Genomic DNA, 11,972 nt, shown 5'->3' with positions numbered 1-11,972 from the left:
CTTATTCTGCACAAAAATATAAATAAATATTTTCCCACTCTCAATTTGCTTCCACACTATTGGCGGCTTATCAATTTACCATCCACCCAAAAAGTTATAGGTATTTTTTAGATAAAAAGTTTATAAATACTTTAAATATTGTTCGGAATCCACAGACTTAAATTATAATAGAAGCTTATTTCGCCAAATTTGCAAATACATGCCAAATCTATGCATTGTCTATTTGTTTTTCAAGCAATACAATTAACAATAGAATGAAAATTTAGATCACGATTAGGAAAAGTTTATTTAAATACATGTTTTAACACTTAAACATTGTCTGCTTGTTTTCTTTTTACAATAATAATAATGAATTATAACTGATACAATCTTGTTGTTTTCTTATTTTATGATAAGTCATTTTCCCCATTCAAGAATACTAATCTGATGTTCAGATTTACTTCAAATTTATTTTTCAGGGCACCATGCTTCGGATACGATGAACTAGCTACATCAGCAGTAAAACCAAACGTGAATGGTATAGGGTCCGTCAAAAACTTACTTACCAATCATCGGGGCCGAATGAAATTTGGCAAAAAAAAAGAAGTAAGGGGGCTGAATAAAATTTGCCAAAAAGAAATAAATGGGCTCAGAGCAGGGTTCAGGGTCCGAACGCCGCATGACCGCACCATCGAGTCCGGTCCTCGTGTCAAGGGCGCCGCCCAAGCACCGCAACACCGCACGCGACATTTGTAATTGCCTCAAAATTTACTTCCCTCTTTAACTCTCTCACGCTCTCTCTCTCTTAAATTACTTCCTTCTACTCGCTTCTCTCTCTCCATCTCTCTCAATCTCTCTCCATTTAGCAACCTCTACAGCTGTAATATCTCTTAATTGAACTCAAAGTTGGAAGAAGATCACCGCAATGATGCCATGCCATAAGTAAATAAGCATTTACATATACATGTTTATCATTAAATAGTACTAGAGAAAGGGAGGGGAGTTAATTGGCTTTTAGTTTAGATGTGTTTGTATAATTATATATCATTATATAGACGAGAGAGAGAGAGAGAGAGAGAGGGAGAGAGAGAGAGAGAGGAGTTAATTTAGCTTGTAGCTTCATCATGAGAGATTCTCCTTCATCTTCTTCCTCTTCTTTTTGGAGGAGTATTGCAAGGTCTTCTTCATCTTGGGTGGTTGTAGTCGTTCTTGTTCCTCTCTTAGTGGTCTCTTTTGTTGCTTTTCGTTTTGATTCTAGTTCTTCTACTTCTTGGCTCTCCTCCTCCACTTCTTCTTCTTCTTCTTCTAATAGTATTAATGATAGTAGTAGTTTTGTAAGTAGTATTAGAGGTGAAGAGGAACATGAGAATTTTCATATGGATATAGTTTTGGAGAAAGAAGGAGGTGAACATGCGAAGTCAGCCCTCCAAAATTCTTCTCTTGATGATCAAGTCTCTCATGTTCTTATGTCTCCTTCGGCTTCTCCGAGCCCGGCACCGGAAAATGTAAGAACTCTTCAGTTTATTTTATGGTGTTCCTTTTCTTTTTTTTTTTCTCCTACATGTATCCCAATTGCTTTCTTTTTCCTGTTTCTAATTATTATTCTTTTTATTTATTATTTACTCTCTTTGGAAGAAACTATGATTACGTAGGAATTACACGAGAAAAACCATTGTTTTTCATTTGTTATTCACTTAAAACTTTTTCTATGCACTCATAATTCTTACTTTTGAAGGGATAGTATTTTTTAGAGAACAGTAATATTCGGTAGCAGTACTTTTATTATTTATTAATTTATGTCGAGAACAACGTTTATTATTATTTTTTCTAGTACTATTGCTGATTTTGGATCAAAGGAGAAAGCGTCCGCTAGGTGCACGTGCAAAGACTTGAAACAATGGTAAAACTCTGAAGGGAAAAGAAGACCAAGAATATAATGTCAGTCGATATATTAGTTGAGTGACTAGTGATTAGTAACTCAACCATGACTATCTAAACCATTTGTAAGGATTATAAGTATGTACTTCAAATAACTTTTAAATTTGAATTGTTAAGTCTACATATATTAGCTAGGAATAACTTACCTTAGTTGGCTAAATATTAAAGCACACTTATAATTAGAGTCCTTCCACTGCACCATGACTTCGAAGTTATGCCGACAACTGAGAGATCCATAATTTTATGCTCTAGAATGCCCCTAGGTTGAGAATCCTTTTTACGAATAAAATCAAAATACTATTTCTTCTAAAAATCTATTAATTTAAATATGTCTTCAAAGAGAAGGCTCTTGCGCTACATTAAAACTTCGAAGTCTTAAGTTGTGGTGATGGTTAAGAACTATTAATTTTACCTTTTTCCTCTTAATTATTGTACTTTTATCTAACTTTTACTTAAATAGTGCTGCCACCTCAAGTTATTAATTTAAATATGTCTTCAAAGAGAAGACTCTTGAGAGGTCGCCCTTTTTGTCGAACAAGAACCTGATTCCATCTTTATTGTCCATCTTTATAGTTTAGCACCATGATGGTCCACAAATATACCCATTGATGTTGAGCCCTTTTTAGCATTTTGTGTTGGTTTTGGGGCCAAGTTTATACCACATATACGAAGGCAAGGAGAAGATTTTGAATTGGTCTATTTATTCTGATAGGCACATCATGAAGATAAAGAACCCGTCATTTTCTTTTTCTTTTTTTGATTTATTTATGGTGTTCTTTTCCTCACCAGCGAGTTTTCTATTATTGCTTTTTAGTTTTGAGTAAACTTCAGAAATCCCCTGCAGTTTGAGGGTTTTGCGTGACGACGTTTGCCATTTGTGGATGAGATGTTTCGAATAATTTCCCTCTATTTAATTAATGACCTAGTACAATAAGTAGTGACCTCAAAGGGCCTGATAATCCTAGCTTAATCGAGCCAAATGTTTAGACTTGGGTCCCTGAAATCATTTCACATTGCTTAATTAGTGGAAGGGTATCGGTCGTAGAAATAATCATTTTACTGGGTTTATATGGATTCATAAGAATGCAACCACTAGCGAGATAGCCTGCTTAGTAGTTATACGCACTAACAGTTAAATTAGATAGAGTTAATAGCTGAAGTAAAAGTGACACGATTTACATGATTAACTTTTGCTAGAATTGGCACATTAGGAAGCTTATTGGAAACAGGATAAATGTGAAACCTGATTTTGACTTTACTCTTTTTCAGTCTTCTAAAGCTAGATTAGTAGCAGGTTTAGAAAGGTCAAATGTATGCTACATGTATGTGCAAATTGGACCATTTGCCCATGGACCAGTCCAAATCCATTAATTGACTATCACTACGCTATAGCACGTAATAGATAAGATTCAAGATATATCTGCCTCATACAGGTCCATCATAAATATCCAAGACAAATTATTGCAGCATGTATCCTTAGACTATAGGCCAATGCAAAGAGTAACTGCGCCATTTATCTACCTAGCATATATAGCTAGTTCTATACTCCTATTTATATCATCCACATGTAGTGTGTAGTGTGTTAATAATCAGCCAGTGAAGCTTTTATATGTCTACTTTTGGTAAAATACCTTCAATCCTCCTTTTCATCAGGCTAAGACGATGCCAATGAGACCACTCTTACAAGTGCTGATGCCCGTGTTGACATAGGTACTATGAATCCATCACTAGTAGATGGACTGAAATTCTACATAATTTTCCCATTTCTCTGATCAGAGGAAATGATGGATTTTTACGATAGCGTAGATCCCAATTTCATGAGTGATTTAACAGGCATTTAAGAGAAAAAATAACTTTAATTGTGCATAATATCATTTTATATGATCATTGTACATATATTTGTGCATGTAGAGGGTTATCGCCAAAATATGTGCCTTAAATTATTCTAAATGTGGTGAATGTCGGAGACATTATAGAGCACCTGTACATTGTGCAACACGTGGATTGATATTAGGAGGGACTTCATTGTATTGATAATGCTTGCTCATGGCTGCTATTGGTGAGCTATCCATTGATTCCTACAACACATGAAGTGATGTGAGCTGAGCTTCTGAAGCATTTAATTTTCACCCCTCTAATTCAGAATAGGCACAAGTTAAGATTCACATAATTTTGTTGCCATGAGAGTTCATATTAGAATTTTAGGTTGTCTTTGGGTCTCATCCGAAAAAATGTCTGTTAAACAGGTATTGAAGAGAACTCTTGTTTCTTGATTATGTGTTTGGGTAGATTACAAGCTATATATACACAAGATTACACAATATAATATGAGCTGAACGATAGGTAGCACTGTAGCTAGGGCGGCCATAGGGCGGCGGCACTGTAGCCGTAGGCCGGTGGTGTTGACATTAACAGCCGGAGATGATGACTTTAACAGCCCCCCGCAAAGTCACGGTGGATTAAAAACCGAGAGTTTGGATAAGAAGGAACGAAATTGAGAGATTGTTTGAGCCTTGGTAAACAAATCTGCAACTTGATCCTTAGAAACAATATATGTGAGTGTAATGTTTCCAGCAACATGCTCCTGTCGAACCACATGACAATCTACTTCAATATGTTTGGTACGCTCATGAAAGACCGGATTTGTGGAAATGGAGATGGCACTCTGATTATCACAATATAAAGTGATAGGGGAAGTAATAAAGACATCAAGATCTCGCAGAAGAGTGCGGAGCCATTTTAGCTCAACTGTGGTGTCTGCCAACGCCCTGTACTCGGACTCCGTACTAGAACGAGAGACAACGGCTTGACGTTTACTACGCCAAGAGATGGGAGATGATCCCAGAAAAATACAAAAGCCAGTAGTGGAACGCCGAGTGTCCGGATCATCAGCCCATCCAGCATCAGAATATGCACGAAGAGATAAAGATGAGTCTGAAGGGAAAAATAATGACTGGGTTATAGTGCCACGTAGATATCGAAGAACCCGAATGAGAGCTGCATAGTGGATGGAAGTCGGATTACTGACAAACTGGCTCAAGATATGTACTGCATAGGCGATATCCGGACGTGTTGCTGAAAGATAAACCAATGCTCCGACAAGTTCCCTATATCGAGTAGGCTGAGATAAGGGATCACCATCATCATGTCGAAGCTTCAAGTTCATTTCCATCGGTGTGGAGAGAGGAGAGGTAGCAATAGAAGGATCACTGAGAGTAGCTCGCTCAAGAATGTCTGCAATGTACTTCTGCTGAGAGAGAAGATAGCCTCGGGAGGAGGAAGCAACCTCAATACCCAAGAAGTAACGAAGGGATCCAAGATCTTTCATCTCAAATTGTCTCTGAAGATGCTGCTTTAAGGAAGTAATGGCAGAAGAATCACTCCCAGTGATTATCATGTCATCAACATAAAGTAATAGAATGACTGTACCGGAGGCTGAGGACCGATAAAATAGAGCGTAGTCAGCTAGGCTCTCAATGAAACCAATAGAAAGAAGAGATTGCCGAAAGCGCTCAAACCAAGCCCGAGGAGCCTGTTTGAGACCATATATAGCACGACGAAGGCGACATGCATGTCCTAGAGGAGCAGAAAAACCAGGAGGCGGCTGCATGTACACTGTCTCAGATAGATCGCCATTAAGAAAAGCATTTTTAACATCCATTTGATACAAAGGCCAATGTTTTGCAGCTGCAACAGCAATGAGAGTGCGAATGGATGTCATTTTTGCAACAGGAGCAAAAGTTTCTTCATAGTCAATGCCATACTCTTGTGAGAATCCCCGAGCTACAAGACGAGCTTTGTACCTCTCAATAGAACCGTCAGATCGAGTCTTAACCTTATAAATCCATTTGCAGCTTATCGGTTTAACACCGGAAGGCAGAGGAACAAGGTCCCAAGTATTAGTCCGACGAAAAGCCTCCAATTCTTCAGTCATTGCTTGTTGCCATTCTGGATACTTAACTGCCTCAGAATATGAGTTAGGTTCATGTATAGAGTGAATAGCAGCAAGAAAAGAGGCAAATTCAGGAGAATATGTGCTAGTGACACATTGAGCATACCGAGCAGGGGGATGACGATCTCGTGGAGGATTGCGGCGAGGGGGAGGAGTCACATCGGGAGAAGCTGGCACAGATGTAGAGGGGACATCAGTAGGAGTATCTTGCTGCAAAGGAGATGTAGTAGGTGGATGTTCAGGTGGTGTGGATGAATCAAGAACACTATCGTTTGATGCCATTGGAGTGAAGGAGGGAGTCGGTTGAGTAGACAAAGGTACAGGTACTACTGATACAGGTATAGTAGTGGAAGGTAATGAAGGGGGTTGAAGAAATGAGATATCTGAATCTGAAGTAGTATAATATGAAATATTCTCAAAGAATGTCACATGACGGGCAATACGAAGCCTTCGAGTGGTAGGTTCATAACAACGATACCCCTTGTGAACAGTGCTATAGCCAAGAAAGATACATCGTGCAGTGCGTGGAGATAATTTATCTCGTTCATGAGTTGGAAGTAGGACAAAACAGACACATCCAAAAGTGCGAAGAAGAGAATAACGAAACTGAGATTTAAAAAGTTGAAAATATGGAGAAGTGTCAGCTAATACAGAAGATGGAGTAATATTTATAAGGTAAACAGCAGTCAGAAGTGCTTCTGCCCAGAGATATCGAGGTACAGATGCTGATATCAGAAGAGCTCTAGTGGTATCGAGAATGTGACGATGTTTTCTCTCAGCAACACCATTTTGTTCATGAGTGTGTGGACAAGATTGTTGAGAGAGAGTGCCATGCGATTTTAAAATAGATTGCATTGCTGAAGAGATATATTCACAGGCACCATCAGAGCGAAATATCTTTATACGTTTATGAAACTGGGTGTGGATCATATTTGTAAAGTCTTTATAAATATTTAGAATATCAGAACGAGCACGCATGAGATATACCCAGGTGTAGCGAGAATAGTCATCAATAAAACTGACATAATATCGATAACCGGACAATGATGGTAATGGGGCAGGTCCCCAGATATCAGAATGAATCAAATCAAATGGGGCTAAAGAAATTTTATTACTGGATGAAAATGGTAGGGCAATTTGTTTAGCTAATCGACACCCAGTACAGTTTGATAAAGTAGAGAATTTTAAATTTCCTAATACGCCTGATTCAGATAAAAGTTTTAAGAACCAGAGATATGACCCAAGCGGCGGTGCCACAGATCAGAAACAGAGAGGCCATGACCAATGTTGGATGGAGTGGAAAGATGTAGAGACTCCAACTGATAAAGTCCATTAACTCTACGACCTGTCCCAATCTTCTGGCCAGTGTGATCCTGGACAACACAAGATTTAGCATTAAATAAGATAGTGCAACCAGAATCAGCAATTTTCCCAATGGATAAAAGTTGCATAGATAATTTGGGAATATGAAGAACAGATGATAATGTTAGATGACCGGAACTATCAGAACTTGGAGTAATATCACCTAACTGAGAGACTGCAAGGGGAGTGTCATTAGCAGTATAAAATGCATAATGAAGTGGGAGCTGGTGAACAATTTGTAAGAATGGAGTTATCAAAGGTCATATGATGAGATGCACCTGAGTCGAATATCCAAGGAGTAGAAGTACCAGAATGAGCAGACAAGGCAGTAAAATCTGAACTGGAGGCAGTTCCACTTAGCCCAAGATTCTTGGTTATTAATGCAGTAATCTCTGACAACTGCTCAGAGGAGAGAGAGCTAGAAGTCTGCGGCCCTTGAGGAATAGGGCTAACATCAGCCGAAGCAGCAAATGGAGATCGAGTCTTCTCAGGTGTCGGACGGGGTGGTCTTTTACGACATTTATCAATAAGATGACCCGGCTTCTTACAATAACGACAATATAGTTGCCGATTGGAATCAGATGTGCTGTTAGAAGGCCTCCGATAGGAAGAGAATTGCTGAGGAGTAGCTAGTACAGTATGTGATGAGGGTAATGGCTGAGATGCAATAACTGGAGGGGAGAGCATCTGAAGGCGCGTCTCTTCAGCTATGAACTCAGCCACGGATTCACGGAGACTGGGGAGAGGACTGCGATGAAGAATGTGTCCACGTAAGCTTTCGAACTCAGAGCGAAGGCGCATGACAAAGTGATACAACTGTTGACGGTCACGTTGTTTCTGGAATGCTATGGTAAAGTCTGAAAGCGTCTCAGGAATAGGTTCCTCCATCATCTGCAATTCCTCCCAGTAGCCTGATAATAAGGAATAGAATTCTTGAACAGACCGATCACCCTGACGTGCATCCTGAAGAGCTTGGTGAAGTTGATACTCACGAGCAGCACCAGTCTGAACAAACATGCGACTGAGAGCTAGCCACTGCTCACGAGATGAAGATGCTCATCCAAGAGAGAGCCGAATATGAATAGCTACAGAACGCATAATATATGTCATGATCTGTTGATCAGTAGATATCTACTGAGAATAAGTGATCTGAGAATCATTAGTAGTAGAATCACTAGAAGCGACTTTTGATACAGAAGATGTAGATAATGAAGGTACAATAATAGTTTTGGATGGACAACGAAGAAATCCGTCAATATAACCCCATAGTGTGAAAGCTCGAATATTATACTACATAGTAAGAGACCATGCGGTGTAATTTTTAATATTTGTAAGTTGCACATCAAGGGGTGGAAAGGTGTAGAGTCCTTCCTTGTCCATTGTGAGTTAAATGATGATGATAGTTCTAATATACGGTTTTCAGTATAGGAAGTTTTCACACACAGAGGAGATCAATGAGTTGATTGAGAAGGCAACTTTAGAGGCTGATGAGAAAGAGACTGAAGTAATTAGTTTAGGTCTCTTGAATCAAGGAGATGAATTGAATGAGATTTTTCATATGGGCCTGAAGATGGGCCTTTTTTTGGCCTTGGATAAAAGAGGGCAGTTGGGCAGTCTCATGTGATTTCTCTCTCACTCTTTCTCTTCACAGATCTTTCTCTCTCACACAGATCTCGAGGGTGTTGAGAAGAGTGGATGGCGGCGGCGGGGCCGACGGCGCGGTCGATGTGGCCGGCGGCTAGGGCGAGGGAAGAGCTTTGAGTGTCGAAGGTGGATCTCGTCGAGACGAGGGCCGCAACGGGCGATGGCGATGGCGATGGAGAGAGAGCGCGGGAGCGGTCAAGGTTCAGACGGAAAGAGCGGCGGGTTTGAAGTTTGTTATAAACTTGGTCTTTCATTTTGCAAATTGCAATATGCTAAAACTTTGATCTTTTGTTATAATTGACAGTCGGGGTTCTCTGAAAGCTCTGAAGCAAAGGTTTCTCGTTCAAAACCCAAAAGTGTGAAGAGAAGAGACATTAAGCTAGAGAGAGTAGAACTTGGTCTTTCAAGAGCTCGTGCTGCGATTCAAGAAGCAACTCGAGTTCCAAGTTTCAAGTCCTCGATAGAAGACAAGGATTATGTTCCTCAAGGCCCCATATATCGCAATGCCTATGCATTTCATCGGTATCAAGCAGGGACCTTTAAAATTGCAACCTTAAAGCTATATCATGATTTAAGCTACAATTAGTTATCTTTATAAATGATGGGACACATTGAGGAAAAACATATTTACATTTCTTCCAAAATTATGCAGGAGTTACTTGGAGATGGAGAAGTTGTTTAGGATTTATGTTTATGAAGAAGGAGAAGCTCCATTGTTTCATGATGGCCCATGTAAAAGCATATATTCGATGGAGGGGAGATTCATATATGCCATGGAGATGGGAAGCAAGCTAAGGACGAAGGATCCAGACCGAGCACACGTCTTCTTTCTTCCATTCAGTGTTGTCGAGATGGTCAAATTCCTTTACCAGCCAAACACTTATGATCTTAGACCATTGAAACGGACCATTGTCGACTATATCAATGTAGTTGGTGGAAAATACCCATATTGGAATAGAAGCCTCGGAGCAGATCATTTCATGCTCTCATGCCATGATTGGGTAAGTAAGACCCTTGATTCCTTTGGAATTTCAGCTCAATTTGGTTGTTTATTTTTGTATATATTTCACTATAACCTTTTCAGGAAAATGTCATCTGCAAATGCAAATGGCAAACAAACTTTAAGGGGCTTTTTTACTTATATTTCAACTGTTTGCTAGTTGAATTGTTTTGAGCAGGTTGATTAACCTTATGTTTTCCCGTAGGATGAACATAAAAAAATTTCTGCCACCTACTAATTTTGTAACCACATAAGCATGATATCCTTAACCCATATGGGATATAGACTGTATACTGTTCCAGTAAGTTCTTTCAACCTTGATCTTCTACTAAAGAACAGCATTAAAATTCTCCGGGTGACACCATGTTTCTATTTGTTTGTTTCATTAAACATTTTCATTCATGTGTATGAAAAAAAAGAAGACGGATCAACTGAAACTTCCATTCTCCATTCATTATTTTCTCTGACATTCTAACGGTCACAGGGGCCTAGACGGATCAACTGAAACTTCCATTCTCCATTCATTATTTTCTCTGACATTCTAACGGTCACAGGGGCCTCTCGCATCCGCTGCATCATCATACCTCTAATTCATTATTTTCTCTGACATTCTAACGGTCACAGGGGCCTCTCGCATCCGCTGCATCATCATACCTCTATTCCAATTCCATCCGAGTCCTCTGCAACGCCAATGCATCCGAGGGCTTCAATCCCTCAAAAGACGTATCTCTACCCGAGATCAACCTCAAAACTGGAGTCACCACCGGACTCATCGGAGGCCCATCTCCTTCTCGTCGCCCATTCCTTGCCTTCTTCGCTGGTGGGGTCCATGGCTACATCCGGTCCATCCTCGTTAAACAATGGCAAGGCAAAGATGAAGATGTCCAAGTCCATCAGTACCTCCCAAAGGGTGTATCCTACTACGACATGATGAGAAAGAGCAAGTATTGCCTCTGCCCGAGTGGATATGAGGTCGCTAGTCCGAGAATAGTTGAAGCAGTATACCTCGAGTGTGTGCCAGTTATAATCTCCGATAACTATGTGTTGCCTTTCAGCGATGTGCTTAATTGGAAGGCATTTTCGGTACAGATTGAAGTTAAGGATATACCCAATATCAAGAAGATATTATCAAGCATATCGCCAAGGCAGTACATCAGGATGCAAAGGAGGGTGAAAATGGTGCAGAGGCATTTCGTGATAAATGAATCTCCACAGAGGTTTGATGTGTTTCATATGATCCTTCATTCTATATGGCTTCGGAGGCTCAATGTTCGGATTCAAGGTTCAGATTATAGTTAAAAATGCTTGTAAAATGTAATTGATTTATGTTTGTTGTTTTCATGTGTGTTGGTAATGGATACTGAGCATTCTTGCTGATTGTGTATCAGGGTAAATGTTGAGATATATTGTTCAGTGAATAAAGTGATACCTTTGATGCTTGTCTTTGTTTGTCCGTTTTTGTTTGAGGGTTTCGTTGATGTTACTAGTTTGCTAGCATTAGTATTATTGTTTTGAAAAAACATTAAAAAAAATCCTAGATACATACAAACTAAAAAGTATATTGTCGTATATGTGGATATGTGCATTGTGTTCATCCGAAACGTCCTTATGTTCGTGTTATAAATATAGATTCAAGTCACCAACTTTATGATGTGTTATGATATGCTTTCTGTGGTTTATGTATCTGCATTTTAAGGCTTTTAAATTCTTAATAAGTATTGACCTTTTATTTTATGGAACACGAAAGATAACACTACTGAATAAGACCTAATTGGCTTTCATTATTTGTTGTTATCTTCCGTAACTCCTGTGACAAATACTTATTTCATGATGATGTATCTGATAGGTAGCTGTAAGGGTTAATTATAGAAAGGGAAAATGGCTAGATAGCCCCCAAAACCCTTCCCCAAGTGACCCGACGTGTAAGAACAATAAAATTTTTCCAAAATGCCCTCAAGCATCCGGTACTCTATCAAGCCTGATATTGGAGAGTGAACAGTGGTACTGTAGCATTAAATGGTGATTAGAATGTGGTTTTGGAGGGAAAAAACCCCATTTCCCTCCAAATTTTTACTATTTCCTTGCCTCCCCCGCAAT

The 11,972-nt window shown here is 39.4% G+C and overlaps 1 protein-coding gene across 1 annotated transcript; it reads left to right on the top strand.

The window, feature by feature from the left end:
* On the top strand, positions 742–11,315 carry LOC109833824 (probable glycosyltransferase At5g03795). The gene is made up of 4 exons (XM_020401650.1): positions 742–1,484; positions 9,180–9,397; positions 9,528–9,876; positions 10,500–11,315. Exons 1-4 carry the CDS (start codon positions 1,104–1,106, stop codon positions 11,172–11,174), a joined length of 1,623 nt encoding a protein of 540 aa, XP_020257239.1. The 5' UTR covers positions 742–1,103; the 3' UTR covers positions 11,175–11,315.

The sequence above is a fragment of the Asparagus officinalis genome, chromosome 3 (genome assembly GCF_001876935.1).
Source record: "Asparagus officinalis chromosome 3, Aspof.V1, whole genome shotgun sequence".
NCBI classification, from domain to species: domain Eukaryota; kingdom Viridiplantae; phylum Streptophyta; class Magnoliopsida; order Asparagales; family Asparagaceae; genus Asparagus; species Asparagus officinalis.
This window is presented reverse-complemented; position numbering and strand designations above follow the sequence as displayed.